At 39.6% G+C, this 22,108-nt stretch overlaps 1 protein-coding gene across 6 annotated transcripts in view; it reads right to left on the bottom strand.

The window, feature by feature from the left end:
* SCN11A (sodium voltage-gated channel alpha subunit 11) overlaps positions 1-22,108 on the bottom strand; it is a 229,891-nt gene that overhangs the window by 68,891 nt on the left and 138,892 nt on the right. For all 6 annotated transcript variants that reach the window (XM_072598947.1, XM_072598948.1, XM_072598944.1 and 3 more), the window contains 6 exons: positions 21,249-21,446; positions 19,211-19,384; positions 16,276-16,405; positions 15,815-16,053; positions 5,807-6,001; positions 2,283-2,633 (listed from right to left, as the gene is read on the bottom strand). In XM_072598947.1, coding sequence (XP_072455048.1) covers positions 2,283-2,633; positions 5,807-6,001; positions 15,815-16,053; positions 16,276-16,405; positions 19,211-19,384; positions 21,249-21,446 — 1,287 coding nt within the window. The remainder of the gene's footprint in view (positions 1-2,282; positions 2,634-5,806; positions 6,002-15,814; positions 16,054-16,275; positions 16,406-19,210; positions 19,385-21,248; positions 21,447-22,108) is intronic.

The raw sequence follows: 22,108 nt of genomic DNA on the forward strand, positions 1-22,108 counted from the left end.
GTGCTACTTACCTGCCCACATATTTTATACTGCTAGACAAAATAATAATGCAATTCATTTGGAGACACAAAACATCTAGAATCTCAAGGGAAATAATTTTAAAAGTGGGAATGAAGGAAGGGGGGAATATTGCCTCAGACCTCAAACTATATTATAAAGCAGTAACTATCTAAATTATTTGTTATTGGTTAAAATATAGACAGATCAATGGGACAGACTAAATAAGGATGGATCAGAAAACACTGAACTCATAAACCAATGTTGGACAAATGCAACAACACATATATCTTAGGTAAGACCTCTCCATCGAATAAGAATTGCTGGGAAAACTAGAAATCATTTTAGCAGAAATTTGATTTAGACCAATACCACCGCATGACACAACCTATCATGATAAGCTCCAACTGAATCCATGACCTGAATATTAAAGATCATATAATAAATCAAAAACAAGAGGAGATCAGGTACCTCATGCAGCTTCAACTAATTAGTTCTTTTGTTTTGTTTTTATTTCTTTATTTTGCTGGTTGGTTCTTAATCAAATGAGGGGGAAAGATGGCCACAAAAGATAAAACAGGTCATTTTAATTACATGAAATTCAAAATCATACATAAAATTAATATAACTAGGGTGAGACAGGAAGAAGTCAATTGAAGAAAAAATAAACTTTCCATTAAACACTTCCAAAATATCTCTAAGTAACTTGCTGGTACAGTGGGGAGAGTGCAGGGCTCAGTTAGGAAAAGTTGGATTCAAATACTTACAAAGTAAGTATCCAAAGATACTCAATAGCCATGTGCCTCCAACCAAGCCTCTCTGTCTCAGTTTCATCATCTGTAAAATGTGCCTTTTGTGCTGTTTTGGTTCACACATTTCCATACCACCACTGATATGTTTCTTAATATGCCTATCAGTTCTTGGTTACTCAGACTTAATTCTCCTTTAGAAAGGGGCATTTTACTATTGGCAGCACACTTGAAACAACTGGTTAAAAAAAAAATACATTGTTCCAAAGGTCTGATATACACTCTCCCACCAATGTATACTGAGTGCTAAGGAGAGTGGGTTCAAACTTAGAGGGCTCTTGGGGCAAAGAAAGTCTTTTTGTGAGTCTTAAAGATGTTCCTTTTAGGTACTGAATATTCTTTTTCTTTGGGGCTTTTAGTAGAACTGTGAACCTATGTTTAGTCTGTCCTTGGCTCCTGAGACATAAAATAGCATTTTTTTTCCAGTTACTTTTTCCAGTTACATTTCCAGTAACACTGCTAGGGTACCAATGGGAAGACAGGAAGTCCTCCAGATCTCTGAAATTTTCGATGTCCTTCTCCAGTAAAAAGGAGTGGGGTTGGGGAAAGAGTCAGAGATAATGATCAAGGCTGGGGATTTAGTGCCTCCCTACTCCCATCCCCAGTCAACTACTTCTGGGGGAGAGGGGGAAGGTGAGCTAGAATTCTTTTTCTTCACATGCTAGAATCTCACAGGACACGACCAAGTTTTCTCAGTCAATCTAAGCACTCTTCCTGGGGAACATGATTGTCAATTACTCAAGATCTCCTTCATACCTTTGTCTAAACTGCACCATCAAGTGCTTCTAAGTTAGTTAAGAAAGTTAGAAGGCAGTTCTTTATCATTCCTTTAAATGGAACAGGGTAATGATGGATTTATTCAATCGGCCTCAACCCTGTAGAAGCAAAGCAGTCTACAACTTAAAAGTAGTACACAAAAATGAGTTCTAATCCAAATGGATTCTATTTTGTGTTGAAAAAAATGAATGCTTTATTATTGAAAAAATAATGATTTTTTCAAATAAAAATTTCCAAGCAAAATGTAGCTGTAGCTTTTGTACCTTACTATTAGAGAAATAACTTTGATAACAACATGATATAGTATCATTTATACCTAGATCTGAATACCAGCTCCCATATCTATTAGCTGCGTGAACACAGTCAACTCCCTTAGCCTCCCAAAGCCTCAGTTCCCTCATCTGTAGTGCTTACCCCATAATACAAGCACAAGGATCAAATGTGTTTTGCAAGCTATGAAGTTCCAAACCATTTCAGTTATCACTTTTCCAATGTTGAAACGCGGTTGAAAAACCACTTCATTAGTAAAATTAATCAGATATGTAGTATTTGGATTCAACTGGAAAGTCAACATTTTGGAGTTGGAATTAATTCCAACTTCTATATACTTATTCCACTAACCTAATATTAAAAAAAAAAAAATGCACTTGAGTTAACCATTGCCCACTTGATAGTAAGTAGAAAACGGAACAAACTTACCACCAAGTTTCCTATCACCAAGATCAGCAAGAAGACCAGAATGCACAGCACGTCGTTCGACTCACGCATACACTCCCACATGTTGTCAATCCATTCACCACAGAGAATGCGGAATACAACCAAGAAAGAATGGAAGAAGTCTCCCATATGCCAGCGCCTGGGCTGCAATCTCATGGAGTTAGAAAGTGAATTGAAGGTGTTCCCAAAAAGCTGCATGCCAATGACTGAGAAGATGAAAACGATGATGGCTAGGACCAGAGTGAGGTTACCCAGGGCACCAACCGAGTGGCCAATAATCTTAATAAGAATATTCAGTGTTGGCCAGGATTTGGCTAACTTGAAAACTCTCAGCTGAAAATGAAACAGGAAAGCAAAAAAAAACAAAAACAAAAAGACAAATAAAGAACAATAAATTCTATAATTTGCATCATCGTAGCTGAAATATATGGCATAAAATGCATCTAAATCCATTTCCTTCCAAATTGCTAGCCAATTTTTCCTGGAACATTTGGTAGATAAATGAAAGGTAGCCTCATGGAGGGTGCAGAGGATTGGACTCAAGGGTCAGGAAGACCTGCGTTTGAATGCTTGTTCCATTCCTAACTAGCTGTATGACCCTGGGTAAGTTATTTAACTTCTCTGAGCCCCAGATTCTTCATGTCTAAAATGAGGATAATAGTAATGCCTACCTCACAGGAGGTTGGTATGAGGATCAAATGAGATCAGGCATGCAAAGGTGAGTCAACAAGCATTAAAGTGCTTACTAAGTGCCAGGGATACAAAGATGGGCAAGAACACAGTCCCTGCTGTCCAGAAGTTCACATTCTATAGGAGAAAACAATATGAAAACAGCTGGTGACACACAAAGCACATACAGAGTAGATGAGGTGATCTCAGAGGGCAAAGCCCCAGGGAATAAGACAAGCCTCCTGAGGAAAGTGACCAAGTGAGCCAATCATGAAATAAATCAGGGAAACTAAGAGGCAGAAGTAAGGAAGTAGAGAATGTCAGGCAGAGGGGATGGTCAGGACAAAGGTGTGGATGTGGGAGATGAAATAGAATGGTCAAGGATGGGGGAGTGGGTCATTGCTGCTGAATTATAAAGTGGGTGGTAACAGGAAATAACCAAAGGTCACTGAGATCAAAGAGAGGGGAGTGTGACATAGTCATATCAACCTTTAAGAAACCACCTTGACTGCTGACTAGAGGATGGATTAGAGAAGAGGGACCCTTGAGGCAAGGAGGTTAATTAGAAAGTTTTTGTGATCACCCAATGAAGAGATAATAAGGGCCTGAATGAGGGTGATGGCTCTACAAGTGGAGCGAAGTGGGTGTATATGAAGGGTACTGTGAAGGTACAAACAGTAGGACCTGACCACAGACTGGGTATAAGGGGTGACTTTCAGGGAGGAGTAAAGGCAGACACCCAACTTGAAGGCCTAAGTACCTGGGAGGAAGGTGGTGCCCTTGATAAAAATAAGGGAATTCCAAAGAGGGGAGGGGAGGGGAGGGGAAGGGAAAGAAAATGAGTAGTGTGTTTAAGAGGCCTATAGAATGTCCCTTGTAAGATGGCCAAGAGGCAATTGGAATGGACTTTACAAATCACAAAACTATTCATGGAATTAAATAATTCATTTCCCCACTTTTATTTTCCGCAGTTTTATCTACCACAAATCTGGAGTTTAATCAGATAGATAACTGGTCTTGCTGTTCTAACTGCTCTATCAGAATAATTCTGATGACAAGCACTTTGTGATAAAGACTTGGTTGTGTTCAGCTCCTCCTCCCCTTCCCATGCCTCTTGATATTTTCACTTATTTATTTTTCCAACAAATTCTATTGAATTTATGCCTTTTTAGGAAGCATTGAGTATTTTGATTGTTTGGGTATTCAATGTTTAATTGGGGGGGGGGGGGGTGCTTTAACAATAGAGTTCTGAATGTGCTGCCCGAGGAAGTAGAAATAGACAAAAGAGAACCAAGAAGAGAAAAGCAGCTGGACCAGAGAAGAGGTCAGGGCTGGAGATGATGTGGAGGGAGTTAAAAAAGGGTCAGAGGCAAAGTAATGAGGAAATAGGTTGGAATTTATTATTACTTTTAAAAAAGATGAATGAGGAAATATTAGGAGCTTAAATACCAACTTTTGCATCTATAAAAATACTTAGGGGAATAAATCTATTCATGCTGAAAGGACACAGGGTCATAGATCTAGAACTAAAAGGTGTTTTGGTGCAATCTGATCCAACTACATCACTTTACCTATGAAGAAACTGAGGTCCAGTGAGATTAATAACCAGAGCTACCATTTGTGCAGTGCTTTATTATCCCTGTTTTTATAGATGGGGAAATGGAGGCAGACAGAGGTGAAATATCTCACGCAGCAGGTTTAGGAGATATTTGAGATGAGGTTGAACCCAGTCCTTCTCTTCTCCAAGTGCAACACTTTTCCCACTGTGCCACCTGACTTCATCGTGGCAAATGAAATGACTTGCCAACCTCACCATGCCATCAAGTGGCAGAGGCATCATTCAAACCCAGGTCCCTTGACTCCAGAGCCAATGCTTGTTTCACTGGACTTGGGGTGGGGAACCTGACAAATCATTCTGTAAAATTTGAATTCAATCAAAAGGCTACACTCAAGGATCTAGAAGGCCACATGTGGCCTCAAGGTCAAAGGTTCCCCACCCCTACACTGGACCATGACCAGGGCACTGGAAGGATGGGTAGGTGATGTTCCAGAGCAGACCATATCTTTCTAATCACACAAGTCATCAGTCCTGAGCATAAGTGGAAGAGTCATGGCCCTGTTTTCTGATGAAATTGGGCCCCACACGGACTGCAAGGCCACCTCAATCACTGGAGAAACATGATCCTGGAGTAGATTCACAGGGAGAGCAAGAGAGGAAAACTTGAATAACACTGATATTTTGAGCCTTTGTGACTGAGAAGATGGTAGTTCCCTTGGCATCAATAAGGAAGGGGTGCTTGTAGGGGAAAGATAACAAGTTCTATTTTGGATGTATTGAATCAGGGGTATCTACTGGACATCTGGTTGGTGATAAGGGACTGGAGCTATGGAATAACAGATGGGGTGCTGAATTTAGGGATCAAGAAGGCCTGGGGTCAAATCCTTCCCCCAGGAACACAGTTGTGTAACGTGAACAAATAATTTAGTATCTCCGAACCACAGCTAGCTTGCTTACCTATAAAATAGGACTAATGTGTGCTATTGTGAAAATCAAATGAAGTTAGGTGTGCAAAGCATTATAGAAATGCCAGCATGTTTGTTTGCATGTCATTAATAAATTTCTATGTTTCTTACTCTGATAATGTAATGCTTTATAATGGGTGTGGGTGTTGATAAAAGTCATAGATATTATTATTTGGAGAGAATCCCTCAAGATTGAACCCAGTTCATCTGTCCAAGGAGAGGGGTCTAATGACTTCTCTGATACATGGATCACACTGATTTAGACTTTCAGATAACAGATTGATATTAATACAACAAATTAAATGGTACCTTACCAGTCTTAAGGAACGTAATAGTGACAAATTTGCTTTGTTTTTGTTTTCAAAAAACGATCTTGTAATGATTATTTCCACAAGACTCAGAACAACAATGATGCTGTCAAAAATGTTCCAGGGACGGAGAAAATAATTGTATGGATCCAGGGCAATGATTTTGAAGAACATTTCTGCGACAAAAATTCCAGTAAAAACCTACAGAAAGAGAGTAGAAGAAAAGGCATGAGGGTAAGCCTCTATTTTGAGGACATAGAATGACCTGTAGAAACTGAAATCAGTGCACAGCTCAACAAAACTAATGCTGAAATTGATGTGATACTCTCAAATCCAAAGACAGGGGCATTCCTCATTAAAGTAGATGGTCTGATGTACAAAATACAATATAATCCTTGACTCAGTGGATTAAATACTGGACCTGGAGTCTGGAAGACTCGAGTTCAAATCTGGCCTCAGACCCTTACTAGTGATAATGTTTACTATAAATTTTTGGAATAATCTCTTTGTTCTCTCTGAAGCGGACTCAGAGAGTGCCTCTTCCTGTGTCAGCAAAAGCCAGCCAGGGCTGACTCTGCACTCCTTGGGAGACCTTTAACCTATGACATATCTTGAATAATGGGACTCTCCTTTGTATCTTATTATCTATAGACACATACTATGTTATGACATATCTTGAATAATGGACACATACTATGTTATGGGATATTCATGGTAAAGAAAAATAGGCATCCTGGGTTTCTATTGAACATTGTTTGCCCTTTCCTGCATCAGTTATCTGTTTGGGGCAGGAAGCCTGCCACTTGCTAGTGGTGGGATTTCCTTCCTTCCTTGTCACCGAGACATATGTTTACCCAGCTTGGAATCCCAACATTTGATTGATATTGCTTTGTTAATTGTCTTGTCTTACTGAATTTATGATTTGCTTAGTTAAGAGAGTTTCCTCCTCATGGCAAAATGTATATAAGCCAGAGGATTTCTGCACTGGGTAGCCAGAACATTTCTGGCTCCATAATGCATTATGTAACTGTTTTCTTTATGGGGAATTGATCAATTAATTAATTAAATCATAAAATGTATGCATTTAGCCATGTTGCCTTTTCTTCAACAAGTTTTCAGGTCAACAGTTATGGCGCCCAAACGTGGATTGGAACTGTGGAACCGAATGGACATTTCCTCATCTCGCCAACGCCAGGACTCCGGCGCCAGTAGGAACTATTTTTCCTAGAGTCCTGGGCCTTGACGGGGTCGGGGTAAGTCCTTCCATTCCCAGCTTCCAAAGAACTCTCACTTTAAATTCCCTTTAAAGAAAACTCTGGGGATGTTACCATTTTCTTTATGGGGAATTGACTAATTTCCCTTTAAAGGAAACTCTGGGGACTGGAGACCAAGTCGCGTTAAATCGCTCTGTATTACTTAGGTCTCCTCTGGTGATCGATCTCAGGAAACTTAGTACAGGTATTGCTAGCACTAGTGTCAATCAACTAAAGATAGCCCTAAATTATGTTGGCCACCACAGGGCTCTATTGGACCGGTCAAAGTTACTTTATCTTACAACCAAATTAAGAAAGGCCAACAAAACAACTAGCCAGCAGCGAAAATGTTTCATTCTGGGCTTGCTGAATTGGCTGAACGAGAACAAAAGACAGGTAGCCTCTTCGCTGTAGGGCTGGGAGCTGCTTCAGCACCTAGCCGTGACCTGGCAAAAATCCTTTCTTCCTCAAGGGCTCCAGTCTGTCCTTCCCTTCACTCCCTCCGTCCTATTCCTCACCCCTTTCCTCCCTCCCCTTCCCCTTGAAGGCCTCTGATCTGGGGAAACTGATAGCACCTAGATGCAATCTTTCCCCATCGCCTTCCCCTAACTTAGACCTGAGGAAGGCAGCCTCTGTTCAAGCCTCTGTTGCCTCCCTCCTCCCCATTCCCCCTCCCTGCTTTCTGTAAGGGCTCTGGTCCTGAAGAGGACAGTTACAATCCACCTAAGAACTAGAGGCCTGAAACTATTCCCATGGGGCCTGTTCCTTTAAGACAGTCAGAAAGTTTGGGCACCAAGACTCCCCACCCCTCCAAAGACCGCAGGGGTGCTCTGAGCAAAGGCTGCAGGATTCCCCTTTATTATCAGACCTTGGATTCTTGCAACATCCTTTCCTCAGAATGATAATAGCCAATTCATGATGGGGATTTTTAGCAAGCTTCTAATTGCCTTCTCTCTCTGGGTTGTTTTTTGTGAGCTACGTTTGTGTTTGTCCCATTGTCAGTTTGTCTGTTGGTGTATGTCCCTGTTCGTATCATGTGTGCTGTGAATGAGTGTGTTATCTTGTAAGATTAAAGTGCAAGCAGCCAGACTTCAAGGGCTGCAGCTAGGGAAATAAACAAACAAAACTTTGAGACTTTTCCTTGTCATTCTGGTCTGGCCAACCTGGAATTACAATGGAAAGTTAGATCATCTTAGGTAAAATCATTTTAGCAGATTTGTATGTTGTGAAATTAATCAGAACTATGTCGGGAACTGATCATTTGAAATAACTCCTATGATTGTGAGTAGCCCACCTTTCTAGGTAAAGCATTCCGCCCACCCTGTCCCAGCACCTGCATATCGCCTTAGGGGCTCAGTAAATTCTGCTGCTTTGGGGGGGATTGGTAAACGTGGACGAATCAGGCCTGTAGCGAGCATTCTCTAAACTATGCCTGCGAAAATCACCACTGGGACATCAGTTTCTCTGCTCTTGGTAAGCTTCACTTCTCTGTTCAATTGCAAAAAAGTATTTTATCTCTGTTTGACCCATTTTCTGATATGTAAAAATAATTGTGCTTGTTGTTATGGGATCAAAATGATAAAATGATTGTAAAATGCTTAACATAATGACTGGTATATGTTACATACAACATTATTATCTCTCAAATGTAATTGTTACCTTTGAAGTTGTTTTAATTGCTAAAAGTAATAAGATCAATAATTTCTAGAAATGCAAATTATACCATCTGCAGTTATTGTTGTGTTAAAACTGTATTTCTAGGACTGTATTTCTGAATTTCTCTTAGATTGTGAAAATTGAGTGACCACTGTAATCTAGAAATAGTGTTAGACAAAGCAATTTTTAATTTGAATTTTGTTGAAACTAAAAGATGTTGGGAAAATTGTGTAACACCAGTTATGTTACTTTATCAGTCCTCCTAACTTTGTCTTATAATGTTTTGTAATTGTCATTTAGAAAATCAGGTATTTTCACACTTGTCTGTTAAAAAAGTTAAAGCTAAACAATTTGGCTATCTTCTATGAAGTTGTAGGATTGTTAACTAAGTTATTTGGGATTACTGTTTTAATGCTGAAACCTAAAATTGTTAAGCGATTCCTCTGTATGGAAAGGAGGGAATGGAGTGAAAACTTTATTTCAATTCCTTCTGTTCATTCAGAACAGTCCTCCCATTCCTGTGGGTAAGATCATCAGTCTCAGTAAAGGAATTTGGTTTGTTAATTCAGATTCTAAACAATGAATATTACTTGCACAGAAGTTGTAATAGATAGAGAAAATTTTTAATAATTGGCTTTTACATCAGAAAGTTTTAAATTTGAGAAGGAAAGATGTTAAATGGAATCCCTTACGTGTGTGTGTCCTGGTGAATCTTTATTGTTTATTGTAACTCCAAGAGAGTGGAAATAACTGTTATCTGACTCTAAGTTGTGATTAGTGAAACTTGCTATTTAAGGTAAAAGGCATTTGGGACCATTACTATTTTTTGTTTTGAGTTTGAATTTAGGTATAGTTGTCTGCATTAAATCAGTATCTGAGACACATGCCACAAAGGAATATTTCTCATCTGACTAAACACTGAGGGGACAATTCTAAATTCAATCTAGGATGGGTTCCCCCTGGCTCAGTTTCCCTATTGTGTTCCCTTAAAAAAAAAAAAAAGGAATGTTTCTCACCTGTCTATTCCTGAGTCTGGCTATGAAACAGATACTGCATGATTGGAGAATTTCACTCCCATCTGAATTCAAACAGAGTAAAGGATGTTTTATCCTGTCATATTTGGTATGTCATATGTCCCTGCTTTTTCCTTCTATAGCAAATTTCTGTGGTCAATAACAAGTGACCAGCAAAACATGTGAGCCTTTTGTGTAATCTTACTGGGAAATCTAATATTATTTTTATCTGAAATTAGAACATATGCAGAAATTTATGTAAACTACTTAAGACTCACCTTAAGATGTTCCCATTGTTTAAAAGGATTTTAAAAGCAAGTGTTTTTTTTGTGAGTCAGTCTCTTATATCTAAGAATACTGTAATAATTAAGAATTTAGTTTGTTATAATACTTTGGAAATTCATATTACTTAAGAACATTTTTTGCAACAACTCAGCTTTAATGAATTCCAGTTTTAAAGGTTTATTTTTGCTTAAGAAAAAAAAGAAAGAGATATCAAGCATTTTAAAAGTTTCCAACTAGTTTTCTTGGTAAAAGTTTAGTGAACATTAGAGTAAATTTTAAACTGTTTTTAAAGAAGGGAAATACTTTTAGAAGAACTGTTTTGAAAAATCATATGTGATTCTTAGAAGGCCTACTAAAACTTCAAAATGATATACTGTGAAATTAAGTTGTTTTGATCTGAATATGTAGTCATTCTATGGCCTAAGTCAGAGTTAAAGTTTGCGTTTAAATTTATTATGTAAAAGATTTAATTCCTGAAGTATCTTATTCTTCCAGGGTGAGTATAATTAGGGAAGAATAACAACTTGTGAAACAAAGACATAATTCCATCAAACTATAAATTTAGTCATTAACCTCTTTGTTTTGTTTAAGCTGGAATGAGATTCCAGTACAGTTATGCTAGTAAAAAGTAATAACTTATGAGCTATCTTGTCTTATGGTTAAAATGTAAAAGCAAATGGAAGAATAGGATTGAGAGATTTGGAAAGATAAATTAAGTTCTGTTTGAAACTATGAAAGGTAGATAAGATTTGGGAATAAATATGGGTTTTCTAAACCCCTCTTGCTCCTAGATAGTTGTTCTGGACACTTTTGTGTCAGTTTCAGATGGTTTAAAGTGTGAGGAAGTATTTTATCTGAGGGATACCAGCCAATATTTATTTGCTATATAAGACTGGGACTGCAATTTACTATTGTTTGAAGTTCTGATTACAGGAATACTTGTCTAAGTTATCATAAAGCCAATTGACATGTTCTGCAGGCTAATGGTGGATGCTTGGAAAGGTTTTGAAGACAACCTTGGACACGGCCTAGGTAGGATCTTCCTAACTTTATTTCCCAAATGTGCTATTTCCTTTCTGAAAAAGGAAATCTCCCACCTGATCACCTCTAAGCCCTGCTTTCAGCACCTGGTAACCTCATGATTACATGTCAGATAATGGCTTATTCCTGGAATCAACCAGAACTAAGGAGATTCTTTCCTTCTGTTAACATTGTCCCTCTTTTTCTTTTATAGCAAATCTTTATGATTAAGAAGTTCTGTAAGTACAATACTAAGTCTATCAAATAATAAATGGAAATTGGAGCATCTCTGAGTTATCATAATGGGGTGCAGGAATGAATAGCTTACAATTTTAACCTACTTCCTGGCCAAATAAAAATAAATATAATATAGAGATAACGTCGAGGAAATGATTAGATCAGGTAATAACACAAAGATGTAATGTGATAGATGTCTAATTAAATAGAGTAGCAAATTTTGAGGAAAAACAACAGGATCAGCCTGATTCCTCTAAGAATTATATGCAAATGTACATCATTGACTTCTAAAATTTGTCATGCTTTTGGATAATAAGATCTCAAATTTGGATTTTTGCATAAAATTTGTATAGGATAGTAGTAAAAGTAAGTGAAATTATTTCTTCTCCATTAAAATATCTGTCCAACAATTTAACAGGCAGATGAGTTCATTTTATAGTTGAACCCTCACATTTTGAAAGATTCTTATTCTAGGTACAAGAGTTAGGTAAAGATAGAAACAGTAAATAATGTGAACTGAAATTTTCTGAAATTTCAAAAATGGAGAACAAATTTTAAGTAATTGTACTAATTTATATTGTCTGAAGTATCTGGGAACTTCTAGATCTTAACCAGAAAAGCAGAATTCTCTTTTTGAACTGTCCCAAGAATAAAACCTATTGTCAAAGAAAAGATATCTAGGTATCAGATAACTACATGAGAAATCTGGGATTCAAAGTTTTGTTTAAATGAAAATTAAGAATGGATTACTGGGATACAAGGAACTTAATGTTAATTAACTTTGAAATAATAATTACATTGATTTGTATGGTTCATGTTTAATTTTCTTGTTTATATTGGTGACATGTAAATCTCCCTTTTAAAACTAGTCTATTGTGAGCCATCTAAGTTTTAATCTGTACCTGACAATGTAAAAATGCAATTTGTGAACTGTAAAAAAACTTCACTGTGTTGTTTGAACCTAGCCCTGCATGGCTGGGAAACTGAACTATTGCTAAGTGTCTTTAGCCATGTTAACTATGTTGTATTGTTTCATTTCAATTATCAAATCATGTTTTCTGGGAGACCCTGTCAAGTTTTCTGTATAAACTCTTGGATCCATCTGTCACCTCCATTGCTCCTAGTCCTGAGTGGATCATGCCCTCCAATTTTGAAGAGGCCTGAAGAAGATGCCATCAGACATAGACGACTTTCCCAAGAGCCTGGACCAGACTTGCATGAAGAGTAAACTCTCACACTACTGGTTATTTAGAGATTTTTTTTTCTTATCTTTGTTGGTCTACAGGCGAAGCCTTCGGCTTGCCTTTGACCAAAAGGAGGGAATGATAATGTTTACTATAAATTTTTGGAATAATCTCTTTGTTCTCTCTGAAGCGGACTCAGAGAGTGCCTCTTCCTGTGTCAGCAAAAGCCAGCCAGGGCTGACTCTGCACTCCTTGGGAGACCTTTAACCTATGACATATCTTGAATAATGGGACTCTCCTTTGTATCTTATTATCTATAGACACATACTATGTTATGACATATCTTGAATAATGGACACATACTATGTTATGGGATATTCATGGTAAAGAAAAATAGGCATCCTGGGTTTCTATTGAACATTGTTTGCCCTTTCCTGCATCAGTTATCTGTTTGGGGCAGGAAGCCTGCCACTTGCTAGTGGTGGGATTTCCTTCCTTCCTTGTCACCGAGACATATGTTTACCCAGCTTGGAATCCCAACATTTGATTGATATTGCTTTGTTAATTGTCTTGTCTTACTGAATTTATGATTTGCTTAGTTAAGAGAGTTTCCTCCTCATGGCAAAATGTATATAAGCCAGAGGATTTCTGCACTGGGTAGCCAGAACATTTCTGGCTCCATAATGCATTATGTAACTGTTTTCTTTATGGGGAATTGATCAATTAATTAATTAAATCATAAAATGTATGCATTTAGCCATGTTGCCTTTTCTTCAACAAGTTTTCAGGTCAACACTAGCTATGGGGCTTTGTCTATTTATTAACAACTCTTCTAATTTTCTATAATAGTCTTGCTATAAACATGCTTCTTACTACCAGTCTTTTCCATGAAGATTCCTATCTGCTGTGGCCCTCCCTTAACCCTTACTGACTATACTTTGTTAGCCAAAAACATCAAGATTGGAAATGGGCTCTCCTCACTTCCCACCAAGACTCTGTAAAAAAGTTATACCTTTGAAATTTTTTTAAGTGCTTAAAACTGGTGTAACTGTAAGAGCAAGCAAAGTGGGGTTTTTGTTATCTTTTTTCTGATGTTCAGTTTTCCAGGCTCATTGAAAACATCTGAAGGATTGATCTCCTTTGAACCCTGATGATTCATAGCTGTGCTGAATCATGTAGGTTTGCCTACTGGCTCTGAACCCATCAGGAGCGAAGTCTTTGTTATGTGTACTGGGAAGTTGTGAGAAGAACCTTCTGATTCCCTTGACATGACTCTGAGTAGCTGTGGGCCCCCAGCTACTCAGAGGTTTGTGCTCTCAAATCCAATGGTGTATGTAGGTGGTTGTATTACTTTGTTCAGATAGTAAGAGCACTGTCTATTGAATCTTTGTGCTAATTTATCTACTTGTATTTTCTCTGTTTGTGTTTTATCCACGTGCAGGGTGCTGACTTTTCCCCTGAACTAGTGAATGACTTATATATGTTTAATTAAAGAAGGATTGTTAACCCCTTGGAAGCTGTCTTTCCTTTATAAAGCAGATCAAAGAACCTGTGCTAGCAGGCCACCCTAGATGTACTAGGGTGCTACTACAAGAATCTACAAGAAACTTAGAGACTGCCTCACCAAAATGACTTCAGACTATGGGAAAGGTAGGGTAATACCAGGGTGAAATAACAGGCTGATGAATAGTGGTCTTCAGTTCTTTTGTTTTATGCTTTTCTTTTTTTTGTGGTGGCTTCTTTCCATTTTTCTATCTATCATTGCTAATTTTGTTGCATTTGGGGCTTTTATTATTTGTTATTTTGTGTATTATGGAGAAGAGCTGTGTCCCAGGGAGTCCATTCATCACCTTCTTCCAGCTCTGAAGTTTCTTGAACTGAAGTGTCCAATTTTGCATTTATACTCACTATATTTCATTTGACTAGTGACGACCCATCATTCTGGCCAATTATGATCTTTTTAGTTCCTATCATCCAGGAAGTTCCCAATCCCTCCCAGCTTCATGTCATCTACAAATCTGACAAGCAAATTCATGCTATCATTCAAGTCATTAATAAGGCATTTGAACAGCACAGAAACAAAAACAGAACTTGGCGGGGAGGGGAAGGCAAAAACATAACACTGCTCTCCAAATAGTATGGACCCACTAATGACTATTTGAGTCTAGTGAATGAGTTTTCAAAGGGTATACCAGCAGAACTAAGCTGAAAAGCCTTGAGCACACACCCAGTTATGGATTATATTTTCTGGAGACAAGCCTCACCAAGCTCAGAGAAGCTTATCACAGAGAGTTATCAAATTATGTTTTTATTTTTGTTTTTCAGATCAATTCATGAACACTGCTATAGCATAGAAGATTGCAAGGCAGTACAATGGAAAGAATGTTGGAGTCAGGAAGGCCAAAGTCAAATCCTGTTCCAGACACTTACTAACCATGTGACCCTAGACCAGTCACTTAGCATCCCCGTGGCTCAGTTTCCTCATGGAATTAATAACAGCACCCACTTCACAGGGTTATTGTGAAGATCAAATGAGATTACACATGGAAAGTGCTTTGCAAACCTTCAAGCACCATAAAATGCTTGCTATTATTGTAATTATCATTATTATCTTTATTACTATCCATGGAAAGAATGATAAAATCTTGGGACCTGAGGCTATTAAGGTATATAAGCTTAATAAAACTGGTTCTGTCCTCCTTATCAGCTGTAGTACCAACTGATATAGTTTATCTCGAGGCACAGGGTGACTCCTTAGCCTTCTGGTATTAAATCTCCTCACACCTAAGGCTTCCCAGTGATTGCAAATCGGGCTTTAGCTACCTCTTTTTTATGGTTTACACATAAAAGGGATACTATTCTAGGTTTCAGATGATAGCTCCCAGTACTTCTAAGGCAATGAAGAACTGTGGAATGACCAGAGGACGTGGATGCCCCCTCTGCTACTTCCTAGTTGAGGAAAATTAAAATTATGCAGTATCATTTAAAAAACAATTCTACTTTGTAATTGATGCTATTTCTCATTTTGTCAAACCCCATTTCTCAATTTAGCTCAAAATGTAGTCTCTCCGTGGCTCCCTAGCTTTGTTGAGGTGGCCGGTGACCCACTTTATTAACAGATCTACTCATCACTGTTAATAAATAGTTAAGTTGTCTGGAAGAAAAACATTCCTCAGTTTGCCTCAGTTCCCTTTTATTCACCGCCTAGTCTCGCACACCTTTCGGATCCTCAGTTTTCCTCATCTACAAAATGAAGACCACATAGCTTATCCTATCTGTGTCTCAGGGCTCTTGTTACCCGGGTACTCTGAAAACCTCAAAGTGCCAGATAAATAGAAGCTATGAAAAGATCATGTCCACACTCACATAATTTCCTGTGCTGAGCAAGTTTTCAAAGTCAGGTGTCTGTCCGTAATGCTCCATTGCCATGAATACAGTGTTGACAATGATGCAAATGGTGATAACCAGGTCAGCAAAAGGATCCATGATAATTAGCCCCACAATCCTTTTAATACGTAGCCACAGGGGACAACACTCCCAAATGCAGTATTTGGAGATAAGGTTACTCTCACACGGAAGGCATTTCTTCTGTGACTTTTCATACTCTAAAAAGAGGGGGAAAATATCAGTTAAGTAGCTGACAACAGAACTAAACAGAAGGTCAGGCTGGGGCATATTTCACAAGGTTCCAGAATTTCAAGACAATCTGAGAGGAGGGAAGGAGGAGGACCTGGCAGAAACAGAGGGAAGACAAGTCAAAAAGCATGTAGAATTTCCACTGTTGCTTGACATGGAAGGGAACAGAAACACATGGAAAAATCACTCACCCTGCATAGTGATGGTGACGATGCTGACGGCACTTAGGGCGCGTTGCCTCTGAAAGGTGTCCCCGCGATCATCCCAACAATCCATGGACAAGTTCTGGGAAAGGCGCTTGGTTTGGTTCAATAGCTGTTGCTGTATCACAATGACACAAAACTATGAATTTACTGAGAACAAAGATCACGCCCAGTTGGCAGGCACACCTGATCTAGAGGAGCCTCCTGAGAGATAGTGCAAGTCAGCCACAGTGTCAGGTAAATAGTCATTGCTGACAGTTTTGCCTTCCTACATTTAATAAATGAGATGAGGGATTGGGTTTAGGCAGCTTAGTGCCTTACATATCTATTTCACTAGAGGGAGAGGAAGAGGGGGTGGGGAAAGAAGGAGAGGAGAGATATAAGGCATCCAGATGTCTAAGCCCAATTATATACATACATACACACGTATATATGATGTGTCTATTATACATATATGTACATACATATGGGGCAGCTAGATAGCTCAATGGATAGAGCACTGGGCCTAAAGCCTGAGTTCAAATCCAGCCTCAGACATTCACTAGTTGTGTGACCCTGGGCAAAGCACTTAACCTCTGTTTTCCTTAATCAACTGGAGAAGGAAATGGCAAACCAGCATCTTTGCCAAGAAAACCCCATGGACAGTGTGGTCCATGGGGTCACAAAGCCTTGGACTTGACTGACTGACTGAACAACAACTATATGTGTGTATTTGTGTATATATGTATATGTGCATGCATATATATGCATGCAGGTAACTATATACATACACACATATACGAATATATCCATATCTATCTCTTTAATAGCTTAAACTATCTGGGACCTTTTCTATATGCTCTCCAGAACACTCAGCTACATAGGATGACTGAGTCCCCCTGAAGATGCGAATGACTGTAGTTTTACTATACTTAGAATCTGTCCATGAGGGAGCTCTCTTTTTTGTGATTCATTATAGGAGGGGGAAGTTATAATAATAACACTTATGCAGCGATTAATGTTTGCAAAGCATTTGATATTCATTATCTCATTTGACCCTAATTACAACCTGATGAAGGGGATACTAAAGATACGATCATTCCCATTTTACAGATGAGGGAAATGAAGGTCAAAAGGTTATGACCTGCCCACTTGACCAGATACTAAGGAAAGGAAATTTTCTATTAGACTTCTGGGCCTTTTCCAATGACTTTCAGGTGATACTTTGAGAAGTGAAGAAATTTGGAACTGACAAACAATGATTCAATAGCAAAAAAAAAAAATTCATCTTCCACAAAAATGTAAAGCCCAAACTGAAGACGAGGCCTCTCTCAGCTCCTGTGTAATTTCGTTACCACCTCGACATGAATAACTGATATGTATATACACATATTTGTATATGCATGTGCATGGATACACATATGTACATACATGTATATGTATATATACATACACGTGTGTGTATATATGTACACACACATACACCTGTACTGTACAAGACAGTAAGTTCTGTTTTAGGCACACTGGATTTGAGAACACCGTTTGGATACATCAAACTGGAAATCCTGAAGATACCCCAAACTCATGTACATGTATATGTAAATGTATGTATATAGGTATATAGATTATATACCTATACACATATGTATTTACGTTTTGCACATAGGCACATTTATGTCTGTACACATAAATATATAAATTGTATATGTGTGTTTAAATACAGATGCTTGGTCTCTCTACTGAGCTCCAGCCCCACGCTATCAACTGCTTTGGACATATCAAAGTGGGTGTCTCAAAGACATCTCAAATGCAGCATGTCCAAAACAAAACTATTTTCAAACCCTGCCCTCTCTTCAACTTTCCTGTTAACGTCAAAGGTATCACTATCCTCCTGGTCTCCCGGGTTGTCAGTCTTGATGTTGTTGTTGACTTCTCACTTACATTCACCCAACATATTCCTCCTCCCTTATATGTCCCCTTCTTTCTACTAACAAAGCCACCACCTGGTGCAAGCCCCTATTACCTCACACCTGCACCATCACTTTAATTCCCTCCCCCCTGATTTTCTTACAATGCAGTTCTGACCTGCAACGACTGAACAATGGTCATTTGCCCCTCCCAACCCAGCTATTGTTGAGTCATTTTTCAGTTGTGTCCAATTCTCCTTGACCCCATTTGGGTTTTTCACATTACACAGCTAGGAAGTGTCTGAGGTCAGATTTGAACTCAGGAAAAGGAATCTTCCCCATCCCAGAGCTCTATCCACTGCACCACCTAGCTGGCCCTAACCTCATCAACTCAATAAACTCCAAGGGCTCCCTAGTACCTCCAGGATCAAGTCTAAAATCCTCTGACTTTTAAAACCCTTCACAACCTGGCCTTTTCCTACCTTTCCAGTCTTCTTATACTTGGCTCCCTGGATATATTCTCTGATTGGGTTACACTGGCATTTTAGCTAGTCTTCATATGCAGCTTTCTGTCTAGCACCTCCATGTCTTTACACTGGCTTTCCTTCATGTCTCCACTTGTCCTTCCTCCTCACTTCTGCCTCATGGCTTCTTTAGATTCCTTCTAGACACTGCTCCAATCTCACATCTGCATAAACCCATTCTCTGTCCACTTTCCTGTCCCCTGCCAGCCTCTTGCCTCTCTGGTGACCTCCCATTTACACTGTTCTGTAAATCACCATTGGGATTTAGTCTCCTCCCATTAGGGAGTCTTTTGAGGGCAGGGACCATGTTTTTGCTTTCTCTGTATCCCCAGTGCTTAGCACAGTGCCTGGCACATAGTACTTCGCAATTGACTGAATTCTTCCTTCCTGACTCTGACAATATGCTTTGTGACCATCCTCCCCTCCCCCTCAGGGAGAAGTTCTTAGACTGAGTCGGCATCTCCTGAGTCACTGCTGGCCCAGTATCCTCAGTTTCCAGGACTGTGGCCTTACCTTGGTTTGGATGCCTTCATCAGGATCAGAGAGCGGAGCTTGATCTTGCCCAGAATTTCCCACAAGGAAGGATTTCCTTCTCTTGTTGCTAAACAGGCTTCTCTTTTGGCAAGAAATGGAGGATGTCTCAAGGGAATTAAGTGAGCTCCTATCAATTCCCAGAGCAACGAGAGTCTGAAACGTCAAAAATCCATTGATCAGTCATGACCCCCTCCTGCCACCAACACCCCCAACCCACCTGACCCCCATGATCTCACCTCTCTCTGAATTCTCTGAGGAACACGGACCTACTGCACTATCCTTCCCCTCTGTGAGCACCTGTCCAAACGTCCCCTGCCATTATGATTGAGCTTCTTTTCTCATAATCAAATGAACCTGTGATCTCAATGAATTAAATGTTCTCTTCAATAATGCAGATCACTACCTAGCCATGCTTGTCCATTTCCTATGCCTAGTCTTACATTCATTAAGGGCATGAGTTCATTTTCTATACATTTTTACATAAAATGTACCTTATTGTAGGGTATAAAGGTGACTCTGCATGTTCAAAGGCTATGTTGAGTGAGAATGAGCTCTTAAAGATCTTAAAACTGGAAATGTTTCAATAACTGGCCTCATAAAAGCTGATATGCCAGGTCCAGCATTGGTTAGTGAGGAAAGACTCATTCCCAGAGAGTTGACTACTACATGAGAAACTTTTTGACCACAATGACTCAAGGAAACATCTATTAGAATGTGGATGCATTTGGATTTGCCTTAGCAGAGGTAGTATTTACGCAAATGAAACAAGAGACCCTTCAAATATCAGAGGGAGAGGTCTCCCAGCTCTCCCAGGCCCTGCTTCCATCTAGGCAGAGCTTATGCCCTCCCCACTCCCCTTATCACAGTAATTGCACCCAGCAAGCCCTGATGATTACAGAGAACCAAAATGGTGCCAGGAGCTTTAGGGAACACACCAAAGGACAAGGTATGTTCCCTGCCCTAAAGGCCCTAAAAAATCATTGCAGAGAGAAGTCCTAACAACATAAAACTTTTTTTTTCCAAAAAGGAATTGCTTGCTGAAGCACCTTATGAGCAAAAGGGTAGATACATACTCCCTCTAGCAACACAATAGCAGTCCAAGAAGGGATAGAGAGTTGGTACCACTGGTTTTTTCTACCAAATCCCGTTACACAAGTCCCTTGAATACCAAAGAATCTATCGCTGCTGATCTGAATCTGGGTTTTATAGTCACTGACCACCACCAAACTGCTGAATCTCAGTCTTCACCGTACAGAAGAGACGATAGGACCAAGCCACACGACCCTAGCGCTGAAAAGACAAAATTCCTCAGGACTTTGTTCTTCCTCGGAAGGCACTCCGAGATCGCCTCCCTGGCGGCGCCCCCGCTCCTCGGCCGCCTTCGTCCGCAGTGGCGTGAGATGGAAGATCTCCCCGGGCAGTGCCTTGCAGGGACTGTTTGCAACACGGTTGCTAAGCTGTCATTTACTAGATCTCCTTATTTCCCACCGAGGCAAGTAGCGAAGCTTCGGCTCTGTCCATGTTTCAGAAAAGGAATCCCAGCTCACTTCTCCCTCGCGTCTACATTAGAATTCCAGAGCTTCCTTCAAAGCTTGACTCTGCCACTATGTCCTCGAGGAACCTTGTCCCAGCTGTCTCAGCCAGTGTCACCCCCCACCTCCATTACTGTGGATTTCGTATACATTTGGCACTTCTTTATATGTGAACCTCTTGTTGCGCTTAAAAGGAAGTAAACGCCTTCAGGATGGGGGAAGGGGATCATTTCTTTTTTGTTCTTAGATCCCCAGTGCCTAGCACAGTGCCTTATCTACTTTCGGCACTAAATCCTTACTTATTGATGGATAGCAAATGATCTACAGTGATGAGAACTAGGGTGGCAATGGTAAAACGAGAGTGTAAAGCAGCTGTCTTATCCTGGTCCTGAGCCCTGCCCACCATGTCCCTGGTGCCTGCTGGGATGCACAGCATTCCCAGCGTGTGCCTCCTCCTTATGCACCCACACCCCAGGGGCACTCACCTCCTGTTCTTGCTTTAGCAGCTCCACAGCCTCTTTGAACATTTTCTCTTTTGCTTCTGTCTCAGCTGCCACATTTTTGTTTTGCTCCTCGTATGACATGGTGACGACAGCCAAGGTCAGGTTAATCAAGTAAAAAGAGCCCAGGAAGATGACAACAACAAAGAAGACCACAGCGAATGGCCCAGCAACTCGAAGGGTCTGCAAGGAGCACGTGAAAGCAACATCTTGGAATTGTTTCTTAAAGGAGTTCAAGTCAATGTCACTCTGCTGAGTGCTGTTCTTGGTACTGACCAGTTCTGGTCTTCAGTAAGCATAATGTCTATTGCTTGCACTTACATAAAATAATTACAGTGTCTACTAAATAACATCTAAATGCATCAGGAAGATAATAATAAAGAAGATGATGATGAGAACCAGCATTTATATAGTGCCTACTATGTTCTTATAGAGGTATTTTCAAAAACAGAGAAAGGTCATTATTACTGACTAGAGGAATGACGGAAGTCTCCATGGAAGAGGCAGTTGCTGAATAGGAGTTGAAAGAATAATCTATTTCAACAAGTCTAAGTACAGGTAGAATATGCAAAGGCAATAAAACTTGGGGGCCTGTATCGCATGACATCACAAGCAGTTTAGCCAGTGAGACTAGAAGCACATGGTGCATGCAGGTGAATGGTATGAAATCAGACTGGAAAGGTGAAGCAATGCCATCGGATGGTGGGGACCCTGACTGCCAAGCAATGCAATTTAGACTTTATAGAGTTGGCAGGATAGAGTCATTTAAAGGTTTTGGACCAAAAAAAGTAACTTGACCAAATGTGTGAATAAGGAAAATTCATCTAACAGTAATGTGATGGAGA

This window comes from Notamacropus eugenii, chromosome 3, assembly GCF_028372415.1.
Source record: "Notamacropus eugenii isolate mMacEug1 chromosome 3, mMacEug1.pri_v2, whole genome shotgun sequence".
Taxonomy (NCBI): Eukaryota; Metazoa; Chordata; class Mammalia; order Diprotodontia; family Macropodidae; genus Notamacropus; species Notamacropus eugenii.